The sequence below is a fragment of the Papaver somniferum genome, chromosome 9 (assembly GCF_003573695.1).
Source record: "Papaver somniferum cultivar HN1 chromosome 9, ASM357369v1, whole genome shotgun sequence".
NCBI classification, from domain to species: Eukaryota; Viridiplantae; Streptophyta; class Magnoliopsida; order Ranunculales; family Papaveraceae; genus Papaver; species Papaver somniferum.
In genome coordinates this window covers 35,518,221-35,541,738 of record NC_039366.1, presented here as the reverse complement: position 1 = coordinate 35,541,738, position 23,518 = coordinate 35,518,221, and the positions used below count along the sequence as shown (strand labels likewise).

General features: G+C 36.9%; 1 protein-coding gene and 1 long non-coding RNA gene across 7 annotated transcripts; one reads left to right on the top strand and one right to left on the bottom strand.

The window, feature by feature from the left end:
- The first annotated feature begins 8,204 nt into the window (after positions 1-8,204).
- LOC113311768 (pre-mRNA-splicing factor cwf23-like) lies at positions 8,205-8,870 on the top strand. Its single transcript, XM_026560568.1, has one exon. The coding sequence runs from the start codon at positions 8,205-8,207 to the stop codon at positions 8,868-8,870; it is 666 nt and encodes a 221-aa protein (XP_026416353.1).
- A 10,448-nt stretch (positions 8,871-19,318) lies between these two features.
- LOC113309648 lies at positions 19,319-22,940 on the bottom strand. Of its 6 annotated transcripts, none has more exons than XR_003340696.1 (5): positions 21,502-22,940; positions 21,136-21,348; positions 20,873-20,980; positions 19,989-20,230; positions 19,319-19,833 (listed from the first exon to the last, which is right to left on the bottom strand). It is a non-coding gene; the product is annotated as an uncharacterized LOC113309648 (long non-coding RNA). The 6 variants fall into 6 exon arrangements; XR_003340698.1 differs by having other exon boundaries at positions 19,989-20,980; positions 21,502-21,624; positions 21,748-22,940; XR_003340700.1 differs by having other exon boundaries at positions 19,989-20,980; positions 21,502-21,898; positions 22,580-22,940.
- Between the last annotated feature and the right edge of the window lie 578 nt (positions 22,941-23,518).

Sequence of the window (23,518 nt, the reverse complement as noted above, 5' to 3'; positions counted from 1 at the left end):
ACGTGCCAACACCAACAACAATAAAAGATGTACAGAAGTTGAATGGGATTCTAGCTTCGCTGGGGAGATTCATCTCGCGATCATCAGACAAATGCAAATATTTTTTCGATATACTCAAGAAGGGTGCGAAATTTAAATGGAATGATGAATGTGAAAAAGCTTTTCAAGGAATCAAAGAACATCTTATGAATACAACTATTTTACAAAAAGCAGAATCAGGAGAAGAATTGTTGATCTATCTTGCGACGACGTCGCATGCATTAAGTGTTGTATTATTGCGAGTAGATGCAGGAGTGGAGAAACCCATTTATTACATTAGCAAAACTTTTAATGCTGCCGAGAAAAATTACTCAAAGATTGAAAAGTTAATCTTAGCATTAGTTTATGCATCATTTAAGCTCCGCATATACTTTCAAGCACACAGGATAAAGGTATTAACAAAAGTACCAATTGAATCAGTGATGAAGAATTCTAAAAGATCGGGAAGAGTGGAGAGATGGAATGCACAAGTAGGCCACTTTGATATTAAATATGAAATTTTGTCTTCACCAAAATCACAAGTTGTTGCAGATTTCTTGCAGAATTTCTTTTAGAAGAAGATAAAGCAGTAGAAGAAATAATGGATGTAGAAGAAGAACATGGAGATCCAAAAGATTTATTAACAGAACCAAATAGATGGGAGATATTGGTAGATGGATCATCAAATGGAGAAGTAAATGGAGTTGGAATTGTTTTAATTTCGCCAGAAAGAATAAAAATGGATTTTTCATTCAGATTGGAATTTGCATACACTAATAATGAAACAGAATATGAAGCTGTGATACATGCCTTAAAATTCGCAATAGAAATGAAACTAGAAAATGTCAGGATCACTAGTGATTCGCAGCTAGTTATTTGCCAAATAAAAGGAGAGTATACTACAAATGAACCATCCTTGAAGAAATACACGAAGCTGGTTGAAGAATTGTCAGCGAAAATCCCAAAAATAAAATGGAGGCACATTTCAAGAAAGGATAACAGACTCGCAGACGCTTTTGCTTTCATCTCAAGCATGATGATAGATCCAACTGCGAGATGCATAAAAATGCAAACACTTCTGTCACCATCAATCAATAAAGAAGAAGAAGACGTGGACGTGATGATAATAGACAATGAAGAAGAAGAAGAAGAAGAACAAATGAACAATATCGCAGATTGGAGAATGGAACTTCATGCATATTTGGCGAAAGGAGAAACACCAAGAAATAGATTGGAAACACACAATTTAAAAATCCGTGCAAAGAATTATGAATTAAGAGATGGGTTTCTATACCGAAAATCCTTTAATGGACCATCACTCAGATGTTTGACACGAGAGGAAGGAGAAAAGGTGCTAAAAATGTTACATAGTGGGGATGCTGGCAATCATAGTGGAGGAAGATCTTTGGCACATAGAGCAAAAATGCAAGGTTATTACTGGCCATATATGCATGAAGATGCAAAACAAATATCAAGACGTTGCGAAGATTGTCAGCGACATGGGAAGAAAATACATGCACCTGGAGCACCATTGTCATCTTCAACTAGTGTATGGCCTTTTGGAAAGTGGGGCTTAGATATTATGGGGTCATTTTTACCAGGATCTGGACAAAGAAAATACTTAATAGTCGCAATAGATTATTTCACAAAATGGACAGAAGTGAAGGCAGTACAACATATTCGCGACAAAGATATCTTTACATTCATATTCGAAAATATCATTTGCAGATTCGGAATTCCTGCACAGTTGGTATCTGATAATGGGAAACAATTTGAAGGACAGAATATAGAAATGCTACTTAATGCATTCAAGATAAAATGTGGAAAGTCTACTCCTTTGTATCCACAAGCTAATGGGCAAGTAGAAGCAACAAACAAAATAATTGCAGATATATTAAAGAATAAATTAGAAGCACATCACAGAGCATGGTGCGAACAAGTACATAATCCAGTATGGGCTTATAATACAACTAGAAGAGAAGCTACTGGAATGTCACCTTTTGTTTAACATACGGAGTTGAAGCGGTGTTACCAACAGAAGTTGTTATTCCGACAACAAAAAGAGGAGCCTGGGAGAAAAATCTTAGTGCGGGCTTGATTTTAAATAAACTTGATGAATTAGAAGAAAGAAGAAAAAAAGCTTTACAACATATGGAGAATTATCAGCGAAGATTAGCCCGAGAATATAATAAACGTGTCAAAATACGCGAATTTCAACTAGGAGAATTAATTCTGCGAGAAACACCAATATATCAGCGAGAAAATGGTGGAAAATTAGCGAAAAAATGGGATGGACTTTACATCATTAAGGAGATATTTGGAACAGGAGCTTATAGATTAATGGATCCAGAAGGAAGAGATGTTGGTCATAGATTAGACAGACCATGGAACAGGTTGTACTTAAAAATATATTATCCGTAAGAAGCTTTGAGAAGTCATGAATTCTGAAAGAATAATTGCAGGATTAATCATGTCAAAACAAGATCATGATGTGCGAAATTTTCGCAGAGATAATCACAGAACAATGATATAAAAGAAAGGGGCGAACCTTTATGACGTACACCCTAGTTCGCGAATAAAATTTCGCAAGAAGCAAATGTAAGACCTAAAGTACGTCATATTAGGGGGTACCTGTTGCATGGCTCAGGGAAAGGCTACACCGCCACCGAAACCTGAATCATGGAGATTTGGGGTCAATAAAGTCCATCCGGGAGAGGCACCTTGGATTCTCAACTTAAGCATATGACTTGGGTTGGGCGACTAAGGTAATAAGGACTCTCCCAAGGAGTGCAGATCTGGTCAAGGAGCCGAGGTACACGGTTGAGTCAAGAGTGCCAGGGACGTTTGAAGCGTACCTTTCCATTCTTGCCAAGTCTTGCTTATACTGCACTCGGCCTGAAGAAAACCCCACTTAGGGTGCAGTCTCGTAACTATAATCCATATAGGTAAAAGGGATAAGAAGCTGCGAAAACAACTGGTTGTTGTTAAGACTGGATGGGAGGAGCTAACCTTGTATGGTAGAAGTACGCCTCCTTGAAGGGGAAACCAGGGGGGAGATAAGGGCGGCACCCTCCATTGGGGAGCTGATAAGTGTCTTAAGACGCAAATGTCATGAGGCTTTTTATTCGCAAGGATATTAAGGCTTATCATATTTATGCAACAATCCTGAAGAGGCAATAATACAAAAGAAAAAGATAAGACGAGATCAATGGGTTTTCGCATGAAAGTGCGAAGACGTCCTGCGATTTCGTCGCAAGACAACGATGTCGTGGGACTTTATTTTCGCAAGAATATTTAGGCTTGTCATATTGTCGCAACATTCCTAAAGAGGCCATAATACAAAAGAAGAAGTTAAGACAAGATCAATGGGTTTTTGCTGAAAGTGCAAGGACGTCCTGCGATTTTGTCGCAATGACAAGAGGTGGCATAATAAGACCTTCAATTAGGAAGGAAAAATAAGACCATATGATAAAACAAAATATATATAAGTATTCGTAACAAATTATTTTTTACAAGAAAGATAATGAGAGGCAAGTATGGAAATCAATACACAAGAAGCATTATCTTTCTCATCAAGAAAATATTAAAAGGAAAAGTTGACTCCAAGGTTGGTTGAAAAATGTAACTCGCAAAAGCGATAAAAATAAGACAGTTCAAGAAGAAAAAGCTATATAAGAAGCTCAAGCTTCAGTATTAATTTCAGTAGTAGGAGATAACAGAAATTCTTCGCCAATATTCTCGCAAGCCTCTCCTTCATTTCGGTTTTGATCTCCACCTTGACTAGCATCTTGATTATCGCCAGCAATTACTTTTTCAGGAGAAATTTCTTTCTCATTCTGATTAACACCAGCAGATGCTTCTTTAGGAGGAATATCTTCTTCATCTTCCAAGAAATTATCCTCTGCACCGCTTTCGTAATCATAATCACTATCAGCAGGACGAGGAACTTCATCATTATCTACTTCTAAAGGATCAATTGATGTAGTAGGAAGAGAGTTGGACAATAAAATGTCATTTACAAGGACTTCAGCCCGGAGATGAACTTGGCGAAGAAGTGCTCTCTGATGATTCTTATCTTGAATATCCTTAAAATAAGCTAGATAATCAAGTCTTTTTTCTGCTCGGTCGCGAGAACCAGTAACGGTAGAGACGAGCAATGCATTTTCTTTGCGAATTTTGGCATATTTAGCCTCCAAAACAGAAATGGAATAATGAAGATTCTTCTCAGACTCTGCGAAAGATATAATACAAAATTTCATTAAGATAAAGAATTCAGAGAGATATGACAAAGAAAAGATAATTAAGGCAGTCAAATTATTATGACTACCTTCCTTTTGCGAAATAAGGTGTTGAATCAAGGATAGACAACTATTCTCCCAACGGTCCATTGCGTCATCAAATTTATCTCCAACTAAACCTTTAAGTCGAGACTGAAGATTTTTCTCTTTAGAAATAAGAAAGGCATTTTTCTTCGCAAGAGAAGAATAAGATTCTTCTAATTTGGAATATTGTTCTTTAAGCTGATTCTCCTTTACACTTAAAGCTATTCTACCTTGAATGAGTGTATCTCTTTCAGCGATAGATGACTCTGTTACTTCTTTAAGTTCATTTCTCAAAGAGCGAAGATATTGCTCTTGGTCATCACATACTTTTTGAAGAATACTAAGTTGTTGCGAAGATATCGCCATCTTGTTTAAATAAGTTCTCTTCTCTTTGGATAAGGTTTTATTCTCATCTGATAAAGTTTCCATCCCTAAATTAGATTTAATTAAAGAATAAGAAAGACGAGATACTTCATTATTTAATAAATCTTGTTTTTGAATTAATTGGGTATTTTCATTGGTAAGATTATTTATATGATCAAGAGAATATGAATAGAGGTTATATAATTGGTTATATTGATCCATCAAGATTTCTTTATCAACACGGGCTTCTTCAACAGCAGATTCAAATTGATATCTCTCCATTATTCGTTTCTGGTTTAAAGCTTAACATGCGAAAGAGGGATTTCAAGGATAATTAAATATGGGAAGGATAAAACCATTAAAAAGCCAAATTAAAGACACGGATAAGAAAATCATACCTCTCAATTCATCATTCTTCTTGCGAAGATTGTCACGATCCAGTAAAATATTCTAAAGTTTCTGATTTTCGAGACGAAGAGCATTACATTCTTTTTCCAAAGATTTCTGCGAAGCAGCTCTGTCAAAATCCAAATGCTTGCTCAGAATTTCGCAAACATTAGACTTGATAGGATCAATAGAAGACTTTTTGACATCATCCAGAACTTCATATAAAACTTTGAAGGCAATATCTATCTCTTCCACGGTTTCTTTCGAAAGAGGAAGAGACTTAGGTAGAGAACTGGCAGAGATAGAAGGTTGAGAAACATTCTCAATGGGAAGAGAAGAGGTTTCATTCACAGCAGGATCAACAAGGGGGGTTTCAATCATTGGGAGGTAAGCTGAAGAAATGAAGTCTAAGGCAGCTTTTTCGTGAATTGGAGATAAAGGTTTATCTTGCGAAGATGTCGCAGAAGATTTAGAATAGATGAGTAAGTGGAAGGGAACAGAAGTTGGAACAGTTTTAAGGTGGCGAGATTTCTTGATGGGTTTATTAACATCTTTATCACCCTGCGAATTACAATTCAGATAAGAAACAGAGGAAAAAATATTGTTATTAGAAAAGGATAGTGTTTCTTGCTACCTTTTCATTCGCAGACTTTCTTTTATGCGCAACAACCTTATGCTGCGATTTGGGAATGTTAGGGTTCTGAACTGTAAATCTAGTGTTGGAGGCGCTTTTGCTGAAATAACAAGAGTATGGGAATCACATAAACAACATCAAATAAAGCAATAAACAAGATCAATTTCAGCAAAACTCATAAAGAAGAAAAAAGAAAACTAACCTTGATGAATCCATGAAAGACAATAGCAGGGAGATAGTTTCGAAGAAAATTACAGAAAATTACGAACTATGAAGATTTGCATAAGAAATAGTATGAAGATGAAGAAGAATTTAAAAAGATTGAAGAAGAAAGAAGAAAAGTTGCAATAATGGAATTTGCATAAGAACGATGAAGTTGCATAGAAAATAAAAAGAAAGAAGAAGAGAGTGAGAAGGAATATACATAGAGGGAATTTATCCTCGATAAAATAAACAGGATTAATACGGAAAGATATAAGCGGTTAAAAAGCAACGGTTACAAAAGACGTGTCGAGAAATAAATGGAAGAAAGAATACGTGTGATAAATGCAGAATATGAAGAGGAGAACATCTGCGACACTTCTCACATCATTCTCTACTTCGCAGAAAAGATATGAGAAGAGGCAAGATGTAGGATCAGAATCTCGCGACAACAATATTTCAGCGAAGTTATCAACAACACAATACAATAGCATCGCAGAAAAATTTCAGGAAGAATATAATAAGTGACGTCACCTAAGATCACGAGAAAGATGTGATAGTCCTGCGAAAATTAGAGAGCTTGCGAAATTAATATTTGTAAGGTTGCGAGAACGTCGCAGGCCATACCCGAAAATAAAGGACAGATTAGCTGTCATCCACTATGTATTTCCTTGTAAATAGTCGTTCGAGTTTTAAAGAGAAGGAGAGATCTTTTTTGAGTAAGAAACAAGTAAATAGGAGAGAGAAAGTCTAGAGCAGAAGTCATTCTTGATTTCTTTATCTTTTCTTGTAAGAACATTCAAAGATTGATCAATAAAATTAAGAGTGTAAACCTAAAAATGAGTTGATTTATAATGAAATCATATGAGGGGTGTAGTGTAGGACTTCCTTCAACTACAATATTTGAAAAAAAAATTCCTTGAAAAACGCAAAGTGAGAATGCTAGCACAGTATAACATGGCACAACACGATAAACGCGCCCTCTGACACAACACAACATAGCATATATATCTATAATTTTAATGCTAAGCACATAACTTTGTGGGCTGTGTTGTTCTAGGCGAAAACATTTTACATCTCTAACCCAGCTTGTCCTTCAATGAAACTTAGGAGTCCTTAACAGATGGAATCCCTTGGAACCTGCATTTATTCTTCAGTCAAATTACAGAATGGTCATACTTTTTGTAATCCGTTCACAATATTTTTACATTTCGTTTACAAAATGGTCACACTTCCATCCAATTTAACACTTTTGAATTAAATGGTGTTAACTTTTCCCATAATACCCTCCCCAAGATATCCTTCTCATTTAACTAATTGGTTGATGTGGTGGTGGTGGTGGTGTAAACTTAAGAATCTTCGCTAAACCCCGGCGGGGAAGCGATGGATCCTTAGGGTGAATGCGTTCTAACGATCTTGAATGTGTTCTAACAATCCTAAATGCCGATATGTAAGCGGCGGCACCACCACCTACAAATAGCATCACCGTCAAAAAAAAACCTATAGTAAAGGCATGGATAAATTGGAAGGATATGTGGGCAATTTCATTAACATATGTAACTGTGAGTCACCACTTAACTCTCTATTTAACGAAAGTATGACCGTTTTATTAATAGTTTGTAACAGTGTGACTTCTCTGTAAACCGGGTCCTAATAGTATGCACTATTTTGCAATTTTTCCTTATTCTAACATATGGGGATGAGCGTATAAATCGGATATGGCATTGGATCTAATAAGTATTTGAAATAAATGGAGGTTCACTTCTAAATACGGTGTTATTTAGAAGTGAGAAAAAAAAGAAACAAATGAAAAAAAAAAATTCATTGGTCTTAATACGGTGTCATTCAAAATAATTATTTGGTTTCAGTGAACTGAACTCGGACCAAAAATAAAAAAAAAAACTCCTAGGTCTGTCACCGTCTAAAAAAATAGTTCCGAAGGAGTAATTTGGGTGAATGGTCGGTCCCACTAGTGGCCTTGTAATGTATTTTTTTGAGTAAGAGTCCTTTAATTGAAGGTCTTTCTATTTATTTAGGGCTCTGTTCTCCATTCTTTTCGGGCAATGGTTTTGGGCTTGTTTGCTACCGCTCGATTTTCTCGTTCTTCTCTTCTACGAGTATGAAATTTGGTGCGTACCTCTTGTCGATCTAGATATTCGGTGAACGGTTGAATGCCTAATTTCAAGTTGCGCATCACCATCAATTTTACTCTTCATGTAAAGGTATTTTTCCAATTTAAGCTCTAATATACTTGCTTAGTTTAAGAGAAAATTTGTAGTATGGGGATACACATAGATCATTATGTTGTTCTAGGGTTACCATCAGGTGAACAAGGAGCCAAATTAACTGAGGCGGACATTAATAAAGCCTATAAAACCAAAGCCCTAGAATTACATCCAGACAAACGTCCTGATGATCCTAATGCAACTAGTAATTTTCTTCAACTTCAATCATCGTACGAAACTCTGAAGGATAAAGTAGAGCGTAAACGCTTCGACCAAATTCTGAAGGATGAAATACAGCGTAAAAAGCTCGATGCAACTTTACGTGTTCAACGTCAACGTCAGTCATCACAATGTGATTCAAAAAAGCGCAAGCTGGTGGAGGATCTCCATGAGCGAGAACGTGCTGCTTTTGATCCAGATCTTGATAGACTAGCTCGAGAAGATGAGGAGGAGAAATATAATAAGGAGATGAAAGAAAGTACGGAAAAAATAATTGGCAATGAGATGCAAGCTTTGGATCGTAAGAAAAAGATAAAGGTTGAATTCTTTGTAGAGTATAGTGCTGAGAGGTTAAAGGAATTGTTTGGTGCGTTTGGAGTTGTTGAATATGTCGTTGTTAAAAAATCTAAAAATAACAAATGGTCTGCTCTTCTGGACATGGCTTCTGTATGTGAAGCTGCAGCATTTACCCCCTTGAAAGTGTTAGTTATTGAAGACTAATTAATCATTTTCTAAAGTTAGCCGTGGTTATTTAGGGAAGGGGTTTCCTAAACCCGTTAGAATTCTTGGTGGTCAAGTTTGTAACCTATATAAATAGGTAGTTAGGCCTTGTAAAATTTGTGCATTGTGTAGAAAACGATTAAGAGATCGGCGAGAGATTTCTTGTATAGCTTTTAGGGCTAAAGTTAGGGTTTCGTTGTGAGAGCATATTGGTGAGGAACAAGAGACAAGGTTATCGTCTCGGGTAATTGTTGCGGTGTAACCAAGGGTTTGCTGGGATTCACACGACGTTGTAATCGTTTTTCTTCATAGTGGATTTGAGATGGCGTGGCGCGAAGTGGACGTAGACAATATATACAAGTTGTATGTATTGGTCGAACCACTATAAATCTTGTGTCTTGTGAGTTGATTTATCTTTCTCGTATTATTATAGTTGCTTGTGCTTGGTTTACTTATTATTCATCATAATATCTCAAGATCCGTTATTCCGCGGTTGTCAGTGATTCCCTAAGAAAATCCTGACAACTGGTATCAGAGCTCGGGTTAGAGCTTTAGGGTTTATCGTAGTACGATTGGAGTGGAAGTTATGGGTGATAATAACGAAAGTACGATAGCTAGGGTTAAAGTTTTTAATGGGAAGAACTTTGCGTTTTGGAATTCTCAGATGGAAGACTACCTATATGAGAAAGACCTTGCTGATCCATTGGGTGGAATTGCGAAAAAGGAGAACGCAAAGACGATGAATGGAAAACTCTTGATCGCAAGTTGTAGCCGTGATCCGTAGATGTCTAACGGAGGAAGTCTACAATAACGTACAAGAGGAAACTAGTACGAAGAATCTTATGGATAAACTTGAGAAGTTGTATCAAAAGTCATCAGCCTCGGGGAAGATTATGTTGTGTGGACAATTATTTAATCTGAAGATGCAAGAAGGCGAAGCGATTTCAGCACATCTTGGGAAGTTTAAATCAATTATTTCTCAGCTTTCAAAAGTTAGTATTACTTTTGATGATGAAGTTCAAGCTTTACGGTTGTTGTCGTTATTATCAAAGAGTTGGGAGACTGCAAGGACAACCCTAAGCAATTCTGCAGGGAGCGAGAAGTTGAAACTTGATGATGTGCAACAAAGGTTGATCGCTGAAGAGTAGAGAAGAATAAAACAAGGTTATGTTTCTAGTTCTTCAAGCTCGGCCTTAAGTATGCATGATGAAGATAGAGGCAGGAGTTCAAATAAGAACAACAACAACAAATCCAGATGGAAGTCTAGAGGAAAATCTAGGGGAGATCTCAATCCCGGCCTAGAGGTGTTGTTGAGTGTTGGGCGTGTAAGAAAGTAGGACACTTCAAGCGTGATTGTCCTGAAAACAAAGGTGCTAATAATGGTGGAAACAAAGGTAATCAAGAAGAGGTCAACGTAGTTGCAGCTGCGGAACCGGTGAAGGTCCTTGTTGATAACAAGAAGGTGATTACGGAAGGTTTTCTACTACTCTCTAAGGACAAGCAAGATGAGTCTTGGATTATAGACTCGGGAGCTTCTTTCCTTGCAACGGGTGATAAGAGTATTATGATCTCTTATAAAGAAGGATATTATGGCCAAGTATTCTTAGGTGACGGTGAAGCATGCGACATCATTGGTTTGGGTGATGTGATCTTGAAAGTCAACGGTTCGACATGGAAATTGAAGGATTTACGACACGTTCCAAATTTGAAGAAAAACTTGGTGTCTGTGGGCCAAGTTTGTGATGATGACTGTGAAGTTGTGTTAACGAAACACAATTGGAAAGTAAAGAAAGGGGCTATGGTGTTAGATCGAGGAGTTAGAGTCAATACTCTACACCGGACTTCAGATGAAACTAATTTAGCAGTGGCTAGTAGTGGTGAAGACACTAACTTATGGCATAAAAGATTAGGGCACATGAGCGAGAAGAACATGAAGATTCTATGTTCGGGAGGATATCTACCCAAGGTGAAGTCTGTTGATATGAGTTTTTGTGAAGACTGTGTTCTTGGAAAACAAAAACGGGTTAGTTTCATCAGAGGAGGAAGAGACTTGAGAAGTGCAAAACTTTATTTGGTTCACACGGATGTATGGGGACCAATTGATGTTGCATCTCACATCGGATTCCAGTATTATGTCAGCTTTATTGATGATCACTCAAGGAAGGTGTGGCTTTACTTCATGAAGAATAAGTTCGAGGTGTATGAAGTGTTTAAGAAGTGGAAATCTTTGGTTGAAACAGAAACTGGTCTGAATTTGAAGTGTCTAATGTCAGACAACGGTGGTGAGTATGACAAAACAGAATTCTTACATTTATGTGCTACAAATAGAATTCGTTTGGAGAGGACAGTTCCAAGGACACCACAGGAGAATGGAGTAGCAGAACGTATGAATTGGACGTTGAATGCACGTGCAAGGTGCATGAGGTTGCAGTCTGGTTTGCCCGAGAGCTTCTGGGCACATGCAATAGAGACGGCTGCTTATCTAATTAACATGACACCTAGTAGTCCATTAGATATGGAGATACCACAAGAGGTTTGGACTGGAAAAAAGGTAAATCTTTCCTGTTTGAAAGTTTTTGGTTGTGTTGGTTATGTTCATCTTAGTCCCGGTGAGAGGTCTAAGATAGGTGCTCAAGCAAAGAAGCGTATATTCCTTGGTTATGAAATTGACGCTTTTGGGTATAAACTTTGGGACTATGAAGGTCACAAAGTTATTAGAAGTAGAGATGTCACTTTTAATGAGATTGAGTTGTACAAGGACAGGAATACAACACAAGTTGAAGATGTCAGGTCAAGCAACGTCGATAAGGAGTTGTATATCGATATTGATGATGATTCTGGAAGAAGTGCGGAACAAGAAGAGCATGATGTTGCTGATGGAAGAGAAGTACAAGTTGAAGAAACTTCTACAGTAGTGGGAGTTATTCCTACAGTTTGAAAAGAAGTATGAAGATCTCCTAAACCAAACCCAAGTTGAATTATCTATTACTTACGGATGGAGGCGAACCTGAGGATATTAAGGAAGCACTAGCGGCTGATGATTCAGGAAAGTGGAAACTTTCTATGGAGGATGAGATAAATTCACTTGATGAGAATGGCACTTTAGTGTTAGTAAAATTACCAAGAGGTAAGAAGGCGTTGCATAACAAGTGGGTTTATCGGATGAAATTTGAAGCAAATGGAGAAATTCGCTACAAGGCGAGGTTGGTTGTGAAAGGTTTCCAGCAAAAACATGGTGTTGATTACAACGAGATATTTTCTCCAGTTGTGAAGATGACTACTATTCGAGTAGTGTTAAGTCTAGTGGCTTCTGAAGATCTTTACCTTGAACAGTTGGATGTAAAGACAACTTTTCTTCATGGTGACCTAGATGAAAAAATTTACATGAAGCAGCCAGTAGGATTCATGGTAAAAGGCAAGGAAGAGATGATGTGCAAGCTAAGGAAGAGTTTTTATGGTTTAAAACAATCCCCGAGACAGTGGTACAAGAAGTTTGATAACTTCATGCATAGAAGTGGTTACTCACGGTGTAATGCAGATCATTGTTGTTACTTGAAAAGGAATGGTTTTGACTACATCATATTACTACTGTATGTGGATGATATGTTGGTTGCCGGAACATCTCTACAAGAAGTTGAGAATTTGAAGAAACAATTAGCAAGTGAGTTTGCTATGAAAGATATTGGTGAAGCAAAGAAAATTCTTGGTATGAGGATCATAAGAGACAGATCTAAGGGTGTACTTATGCTTAGTCAGGCTGAATATATTGAACGAGCGTTGAAAAGGTTCAACATGGAGAATGCTAAACCAATTAGTTCTCCACTTGGAAGTCAAATTCGTCCTTCAAGTATGCAGTATGCGAAGACATATGAAGAAAAGGACATGACTAACGTACCATATTCTTCGGCTATTGGGAGTCTAATGTATGCTATGGTGTGCACGAGACCGGATATTGCACATGCAGTGGGACTAGTGAGTAGATATGCAAGCAACCCAGGAAAACAACATTGGGAAGCTGTGATGTGGATTCTCAGGTATTTGAGAGGTAACACAAACGTACCATTGTGTTATGGAAAAGGTGGTTCTATCTTGAGGGGTTATGTGGATGCAGACTTCGCAGGTGATGCAAATAAAAGGCGAAGTACGACCGGTTATGTTTATACTATGGAGTCAACTGCAGTGAGTTGGAACTCAAGGTTACAGAAGTTGGTGACATTGTCTACTACGGAAGCGGAGTACGTAGCGGTGACGGAAACGATCAAGGAGATGATTTGGTTACAAGGATTATTAGCTGAGTTGGGCAAGGAACAAGGAAATAATGTTCTGTTTAGTGACAGTCAAAGTGTTATACATTTAGCCAAGAACTAAGCCTATCATGCTAGGACAAAGCATATATATAACCGTTATCATTTCCTTCGGGATCTCTTAGAAGAAGGAGAGTTGAAGCTCGAGAAGATTCTTGGTTCGAAGAATCCGGCGGATATATTTACCAAGGGAGTTACATCAGACAAGCTAAAGCTATGCAAGGCTTTAGTTGGTCTCTCACAATCAGGATCTGGGAGGGGAGCCGCACTAACAAGGAAGATGTTTTAGCAACGTCAATCCAAAGCTGAAGAATGGAAGACAATGAACAAGTCTTCAAAGTGGGAGATTGTTAGTTATTGAAGACTAATTAATTATTTCCTAAAGTTAGCCGTGGTTATTTAGGTAAGGGGTTTCCTAAACCCGTTAGAATTCTTGGTGGCCAAGTTTGTAACCTATATAAATAGGTAGTTAGGCCTTGTAGAATTTGTGCATTGTGTAGAAAACGATTAAGAGATCGGTGAGAGATTTCTTGTATAGCTTTTAGGTCTAAAGTTAGGGTTTCGTTGTGAGAGCACATTGGTGAGGAACAAGAGACAAGGTTATCGTCTAGGGTAATTGTTGCGGTGTAACCAAGGGTTTGCTGGGATTCACACGACGTTGTAATCGTTTTTCTTCATAGTGGATTTGAGTTGGTGCGGCTCGAAGTGGACGAAGTGATAGTGCTACATTTTATACTCATATTTACATTAGCTAGGACTCAATATTTTGACTAATGACACTATTTTAGTGCTTTTGCAGAAAGTACAAGTGAATTCAATCATCCAGCGAATAAACATCAAGATGTGAGACTTAATGGTGAAGCGAGTCGATATCAGCACACTAATGCCACCTAAGATTGGTCAAGAGTGACTTTGTTATTGTTAGCATAAGAATGGAAGAATATCACCTCCATGACCACGTGCAAATGAAGAAAAAGGAAAGATTAATATATCTTGTTCTTACATAAGTTCTCTTGCTATATTTATATAAAGAATCTGAAGCCAACTGACGTCATTTTGCAAATACAGATAAGGTGGGACCCAACACATGCAAGAAAATATCATGCTTTCTAAATGAAATTCATATACTATAGAAAGTGGAGATTCGGTGATACTTTACAATGTCTCGTCATATTATGACACGCGACACAACATCATTGGGTGAATTTATATTTTCATGACATGTGGCAGACTTCTATTGGGAGGTGATGTGGCGACGAAGAAGAAAAACGTGAATTCATTTGTGAGCTATATTTATGTGTTGTTTCAAACTATACTAGAGGGGCGCCCGACCACAGAGCTGGAAGAGAAACAGGAGAAGGATTTTGGAGTTAATTTTAATCTTTTTATGGTTTTTTGTGAAAGCCATGGCTAGCTAAAGCTATGTTAGGGTCTAGGTAGAACCCAATTTTATTATAAAAACCCGATATTTATATGCTTAATAATGAGTTGATTGATTAGTAATTTTTCTTCATTTGGCTTGGTATTCTATTGTTGATGTGATTTTCTAGATTATTTATGCTTTTGAATTGATACTGCGTACTTCGGTTAAATCCCTAGACGTGGTATGCAAGGATAGATAGGTAATGCTTTAGAATCACTACTCATGAAGCGAAGACAACTATAGCGGAGAAACAGTATTTGAAAAAGCATGGAATATACTTTTAAAGATTAGTAGAGTTTGCATAATTAATTGGTGGAAACCGAAAATCCTAATAACCCACACTCTTTTTGTTTATCTTTAAATTATTTATCATTTCATTTTGTTCCGAATTTCTAAAAATCCTTAAAACATTATCTTGTTGATTATTTAATTTTTGGTATTAGTTGGTAGAGTATTTCACACTCCCCGTGGGAACGAACCACATTTGCTATCTATATTACTATTGACCTGTGCGCTTGCGGATATAACTGGGTTTCATTTAATCATTAATTTTGGTTATCTAAAATCTACATCACGTAGACAATATATACAAGTTCTATGTATTGGTCGAACCACTATAAATCTTGTGTTTTGTGAGTTGATTTATCTTTCTCGTATTATTATAGTTGCTTGTGCTTGGTTTACTTATTATTCACCATAATATCTCAAGATCCGTTATTCCGCGGTTGTCAGTGATTCCCTAAGAAAATCCTGACAGAAAGTTGTTCAAGGTGATTTTTCAGATCGGTTACTTGTTAGTCGTCTTCCGCCTAAAGCTTAGCCTGCAAAAAATAGCCGAAGTGGTTGATGATGATACTTGAATAAACTGGAGAGATTCGATACATGCATCGATCTAACTTCTCGTACGTATTGCCATTTCGTCGTGCATATGAGTCCGATTTTGTGCACATTCTCTAACAAGTGTTAACGTGATTTTTTATTTTATTTTAGTAGGCATGTACGGAGTGCGGAGATTATAATGCTTGCTGCTGGCTTCTGGATTTCCTGTTTCCTCCTTGTCGTTGCATTGTGGTTTTAGGCCCTATTTGGTAGCATCGTCATCAATTTTCTTTTTCTTTTTTTTTTTTTAATTTTATATGTCAGCTTGGACAACATTAAACTTATTAGCTTATCATACACGAGGCTTCCAATTTCTTCTTGCTTGGTTTTCTGATCTTTCTTGTATGCAAATTTTGAGGTTTCTATGATCTTTCCACATAGCTTCTTCCTAACAAGAGTGCAAGACAGTGTTGAAGATACTTTTTTTTTGTGCATATATTATTTGAGTTGAAATTGGACCAATTTTAGGCACAATATCAAGACCTAATGCAACCCCCATGAAATGAGATGAGTTAAGACTTCAAGCCGATGAGAACTAAGCATGTGTTTGATGCTAAGGGATTAATTTTCAGTCGTTACTATGCAAAGAAATAATTTTTTCAAGAGACAAGGGAAGAAATTTCAAAGAGGTAATTGAATTCTCATCAATCTCATCTGCAAATCCAATTCTTTATAAGATGGGGAAGATCAAAGATATATATGCTTCTTCAAAGCAGAAGGCAGCTAAAGTTCTTTCAGCTGATATATGGCATACTAGTTCTCCAATCGCTGTACTCCAATCGCATGGTAGGTGTTCATCCTTCTTTAGCATGCCGGAGTCATCGTTCTTCTTTATATATAGCCATACATCAGAACACTCGGTAGTGAGTGAAAATATGTATTTCAATTTAGTGAAGTCCAAAATTGATGCTTCTTTTTTTTTAGTGAAATACTATATCCGGTAACGATATCTAGGTGTTTGATAATCCATCATCTTTTTTTCTTTTTCATTTTAGAAGTCCATCTGTTTATTTCAATATTTTTTTTTTCAAATCTCGCTAGAAATTCAGGAGCTTCTCAAACATTCCAAGTACAAAGACGCTTGTTCTATTGCATTCGCGGCGTTGGTAATTCGAAGAGAAAAGTTCACAGAGCAAAACCGTGTGGCTTTAGAAAAGGAGTTATCTTCGATGAAAATATTGCGTTCTAGACTTGTCAGTCTGAGAGTTGCTTCAGATGGGGAACTAAAAACATTAAGCGAAATAGAACAGTCTTCTCTTCAACAGTTGGTTAAGAATGTTCCAAACATTAAAGAAACTCCCCAGTATTCTGTTTTTACCTCTGATCAAAGATTGACAATTAAAAGTGTTCTTATGCGAGCAGAAAGGCACAAGGAGATGGCTAATAAGATCTCTCCATGGTTTGGACACTAACTTGCAATGTAAAAGTGATTCAGCAGGTAAACGAGTCAAAATATCCGATATAATCTCCCGTGGGAGAATGGTGAAACTATCCATCAAAACACCTGAAGTCGAAAAAAGCACGACTTGATGAATATATAGAGTGGTATGAGAACTGAATATCTATAGGGCTGAAACATGCTTCAAATTAGAAGGCATCTAGAGTGCTTGCAACGTACCAAACTCCAACAAAGGTCTCAAATGCTATAAAACTAATAGATATATATAGACAGCGTACTAGTCTTTGATCGAACTGGTGACCTAGTAAAATAGACATTTTGGACAATGAAGCTTCTTTGCTGCGAGGCAATTAGCATACTACTACAAATAAAAGAAAAACAACATTTCAGATCAATTTATTTCTGTGTTACACATCAAACCATGTAGCATGTATGTATACTCTCATGGTGTGTCCAGGACTCTCACTACTGACATTTTCATTTGCCACAACCACATACTCAACAAAATTATAAATGGCAGATGAAACTTAACAACGAATATGCGACGCGACATAACACAATGATGCATATATTTATAACGATGTTAAAAAATACATAAACACAGCGCTAAAAAGCAGCAGAGAATCATTAAATTTCTAAGTCGATGCTAATGTACATTGACAAAACCGTAAACCTAGTTCAACAAAAGAACTGGAAATTTATCAGAAAATTTAATCATCTCACTGAATAGCACTGCAGAAAGTAACCCCCAGCACCTGTAATTTCTCTGCAGTGGTGGCGGTGAAAAACAAGAAAGTGAAAATGATGGTGGCGGTGGCGGTGAAACAGAGGAAGGAGAGAATGGTTGTGAAACAGATGAAGGAGACATTGATTGAACTGGAGAAGAAATTGAACAAACAGATATAATATTAGGGTTTCTCCCAATTGCAATTGAAGTTAACGCTTCTTTTTTCTTGATGAAACCGATGATGATGATGATGATGATGATAATGATTATGATGGCGAAACTGTAGAAGTTGGAAAAGATAAAACAAAGGAAGGAGACATTGGTTGTGAAACAGAAGAAGGAGACATTGATTAAACTGGAGAAGAAATTGAACCAAGAAAAATAAGATTAGGGTTTCTCTGAGTAGGAGAAAGAATGGTTCTTGGGATCGAAATTGAACTTAACTTCATCTTCTTCTTCTTCTTCTTCTTCTTGTTTCTTGATGTAACTGATGATGATGATGATGATGACCGTAGAATCTTCATATTACCAAATTTTAACCATGAATCTGTAAAAATCACAGAACCCTCACTACCATTATTACTGTTTTCAAGATTCTAAACAAATAAATATCATCGGATCGAGTTGATCCTCTTTCTCCATTTCTTGAAACTATGTTTTCTGTAAAAAGAACTCTGCACTGTTTCTTGAAGTTCTGTTTCTCTTTGATTATACATCTTATATAAATTCATGCATTAAGATCTTGAAAACGAAGAACTGGTGGTTAGCATCCCATCGAATACCAATCTTATCACCAACTCTAAAATACGCAACATCGTCAACATCCATTAAAGGATCAACGAAGAACATCACCCAGTTTCCCGATAACCCCCACCTTCCAACAGTTTGAAAATGTAACAACATAAATTCTGCAGCTCCACTTATTTCCTCCACTAAAAGTAATCTATACCCATTCAACCAAGGTGGCAGTATCACATTGGGTATCATCATCATATGATTTATGTCTAACTGATCCAAAAAGATAGTACTGCCTTGAATGTCTTCTGGTGTTAGTACCTTCTGTATTGGATAATCAAGATTTGATCTTATTTCTACAACTTCTGTGGGGGATTCTCTTCTCTCTTCTTGTTCTTTGGTCGGGAAGATGGTGAGAAACTCGAAATTTCTTGTTGGCTGATTCATTCTTCAAGATTTAGATCCTCCTTGTAGTTCGATTTACTTTCTTGGTTACAATAACTGGTTTTTATAGTGATAATAAGGGTTGACTAATACTAATCTCACATGGAATGTTGAAAACGGGCACCGCTATCTCCAAACTCGTTTGAACTGATTTTGGTGTCTAGGTTTTAGAAAACGAAATCTAAAGCCCTAATACTTCGTGGGGATTCTTTTGGAGGACCTTTCTAGAGGGCAACAACAACTGTTTTCATTATGGGTCATGGTGCCAAGATTGTGTCAGAATAACGAATTTTGAGCAGGTGACCGCGCATAATTTGAATTAGAATGGCAGTTTTTTTTTTTTTAAGGTACCAGCTTCAAGTGCTTAGTCCAACTTGCAAGCTATGTCAAAGTAACATAGGACTCAAATTAGACATTTTCACAAGACCGAAGCATAAATTGTACGTAACATAAATTGTACTATTCTCATTAGGTAATAATAGGTCATGCATGAAATTATCGGCAATTAATGGTATGTCGATTAGTAATCGAGGGAAATTTTTAGGAAGCATTTTCTTTTAGGAAAAATCAACCTTAAATCCTTTGTACTACAGTACATTTTTTGTGACACACACATGAAGAAAAAAACTCTGGAGAAAGAGACGTAAAAAAAGTAGACCAATCCTAACTAATCACATATCAGTTGATAAAATCTCGTCAATATCCGTAGCAGTAGTAGGCATTGTTCATATATAAAGACCGTCTAGTTTCGCTAACATGGAAGTCAAGAATGCTACATGCTTCACTGACGCACGAAGTTCCTCTTCGACTGCCTTCCGTAAATCTTGCACCTTCTTCTTGTCCAATTGTTTGTCGTATTCCTTGTCTTGCGGTTCTGGGAAGTGTGTACTGAAACAAGTATCAAGCTGCTTTCCTTCACGACGTTTCCTTTCTAACTCAACTTCTTGGAACATTTTTTTAAATTCTTGAGCATAGTCCACTTTTTTTGCCGTCTTCCCTCGATAATGGGTGTGTAGCCTCTTCTGTTGGGGTGTTATTCATTGTTCTGCTGCCTGCAAGACAGCAAGAGAAATAAAAAGTAAGCCATATTAGATTAACACTTTGCCATGTAGTGACATGCACTTGGAATAAATGAAAAGTTACCATACATACACAAATCATTACGAGATGAACGGGATGATGAGAGACAAAGTTATTGGGAAGGAACCTCAGAGAAAATAAGCCAGTGGTTGGAGGAGAAGGCGATCCAAATATCGATATTGGAGCATTAGGCGATCCAGATAACGATGTTGAAGGAGAAGGCGATCCAAATAACGATGCTGATCCAAGTAACGAATTTGGAGGAGGTGGCAATGGAAATAACGAATATGGAGAAGAAGGCGATGCAAATAACGATGTTGAAGGAGAAGGCGATTCAAATATCGTTGGTTTAGATGATTTAGATGGTACCTGAAATCCAAAAGCAGAGTTACCTTTAAACGAGCAGAAAGAAAATAAGAACAATCAGCATAAAAACTTCGTTATTAACAAGAATACAAAGAATATATAATACTAGGTGATAAATAAAAAATACGAAAGAAAATTTCTAAAAGATCCTCAAATTGCATATTAAATAAACCAATAGGAAGAACATGAGGTTTTAGAAATAGATGAACCTATCCATCTCATACCTACTACAAACTGTATTGCAGAGATGTAGATTCTCAAATCTACATACGGTTTGTATTCAATTGAATAATAGTCTGCAATACGGTTTGTATTCAATTGAATAATAAGAAAGATGGATTCAATACAGGACGGACTTGAGTATAAAAAGAACATTCTTCTCTCGACACTCTATTCGCTCATAGACTTCTCACGTGCATATCACACGCTCACCTCACACAACTCATACATGACTCACAAACTCTCATTACATATGCTATTACCCTCCCTCAATCTCTAGTGGGTTGTAACAAGACCACTTGAGATTGGACTCACAAACTCTCATTACATATGCTAGAAGATAAAACAATGACTGCAGAAACCAATTTTGCAGGCTGGCAATGGATGTTAAGGAAGAGATCTAGGCATAAAATGAAAAGATAATACCAGGTTGCTGTAGTCATTGCAGTGAGTGTAGTAGGAGAAAGAAAGTACGCAGTCATTGGTTGTCACAACAGCAACAGGTGAACTTTGTAAGCAATACAATGAATAGTGCTGCTGGCGACAAGAAAATGTAAGAAAATGTCCTAGTACGCATAACATGACAAGTAATTGCAGGATAAAATATGTTTGTAACAGGAGATGCAGTAATAATGGATGTAGTAGTGGCAATTGTAGAATAAGCTCACGGTTAGTCTTGTACTACATACCAAGATCTCTAGCAAATCCAGCAGAAAAAGTAGTATGTGCTCCAAAAGAAGTGATGCGGGTACCCGTATGCAAATACAACTTGACCCGAACAACTGAATTATCGAAAAATGTTGACAAGCTGAACTCCCAGATGTTGTGAAAGTAAGTGATGCAGTAGAAGTAGGAAGGGTACGAATGTAGAAGTATTAGTAATGAACTGCTTGACATCGCAACTGTTATCCAATCAACGAAGATTTTAAGATAAACATTTTAAAATAAACTCTAAAAGAGCAGCATTAAGAACATGACCTCCATCAAGATTTAAGAAGTAGTGGATAAAGCATATCAGTAGTAGTTGTTGCAGATAAATACCAAAAACAACATACCAACATGTACATTTTTCTCACAGCTGAAGTTGTTGCAGGAATATCACTAACAGGATCAGATATAGTTGATGCAGGGAGATAGGGACCAGAACTGAAGTTCAATGCCAACCAACAGTAGAGGAGCTGCACAATTCTGACATGTAGTATTATAAACTGACAACAGCACACAACTCCATCCACATAACAAAGAGTAATAAAATTTATCAAAACCCAATTAGAGGTTCACCATCCCATGAAATAATGCACCTGATCTAGCTTCAATCACCATCAAATAGATGTAACAGCAGCACGAGCAACAACAAGAACTTACACACTCAGAATATGACATTCAAGGAAGCGGATTTAACAGCCAACTGTTCCAACATGTAAAAGCACCAACCCCAATTACCATTCTCAGCTGCAATACTCAATATGTCAATCCAAAAGCAAGTATCAAAGAGTAACTTGACTCAATTATTTCACTTATTTTATTGGTGTGGTCACAGAATGAGCTCAGTTGGACCTTGTATTATTCAATCACACAAACTAAAGAACAGGAAATTAAAGATAACTAAACCAGGCTACATTAGAATTGAATGTAGACTCATCAAAGAGAACTCCAATCTGTATACCAGTACCCTCACCAAATTCAATCCCAGAGCATCATCCTCAGTTTCATCATTATGCACACAAACCAGCTCACTCACATACCACTCTACTATGAGGACTGTACTAAAGTAACATTGAGAGGAGGAGCTAATCGAAGCAAGATTAAGCACACAGTGGTGCATCAAACAATCAACACACACACGTACCTCAATGTTCTACTGAATTTAAGAAGAATTGTTCTTCACTACACAATGGAACAAAATTAAGCTTCTCCCTAGCTAACTGTTGTAGCAGAAATAGGCATGCTCATATCATATAGATTCAGGAATCAGTACTAGTAGGATTTGATAAAAGAACTAGGTCAAATTCAAACCCAATTATGATGAAAACAGAATTTGAAGACAAAATTGAATGTTGTGGAGATAGTGATGTAGAAATCGGACACATAAAATCAAATTTGAAGTAAGCAAAAGATGAGATTCGAGATTACCAACGTTGATTCAATTTAAGCAGTTGAGGTAGAAGAATCAAGTTCCATCTCAAAACGAAATTGAAAACCTATATTCCCAAGAGCTCAAGTGATTTAAACCGAATTTCAAATCTGAGAATTATGCTTGATTCAGTTTGAAGACGCAGCAGTAAAGCATCAGAATCAAACCCTAATTCGTACTAAGAAATCACCAGTAGCAACTCTCCATACATACTCCTTGAATCTTGAAATCAAACTTCATAAACCCTAATTGAAGATGATGAAGAACGGCAGCAACAGAAGAAATTGGTAAAGAATTTTAGAAATAGTCAGATACCATGTTAGGTTTGAGAATCTACATCTCTGCAATACGGTTTGTATTCAATTGAATAATAATAAAGATGGATTCAATACAGGAAAAACTTGAGTATAAAAAGAACATTCTTCTCTCGACACTCTATTCGCTCATAGACTTGTCACGTGCATATCACACGCTCACCTCACACAACTCATACATGACTCACAAACTCTCATTACATATGTTATTAGTATCGAAGCTTCCGCGTGTCAGACTTAACAAATAAGACTTACCTTTACAACCCAACTGGTGATCTTCCCACCTCAGTTCTTCATGACTTTCCTCTTTATAAACAGTCATACCTGATATCGACTCATATTTTGCAGAACTCCGTGCACCAGTATAATCAGTCTCAGATGTTGGAGCGTAAGCCACTACTTTGCTTCCACCAAGTTGTTGTTGAATTGTCTGGAAAAAGGCACGTGGTGATAAAAATGTAGAGGGTTTTGTTGTTTGGGTAGCTGAAGGGAAGATAAAAAAAACAAGATTACAACAAGGAATCAGCAACTAGCTAGTCTTATTTTTAATTATAAAGCAAAACGAACCATCATGAAAGATGCAAATAGTTTTACCTAAGGAAGAACTTTGGTCTCCCAATGCAG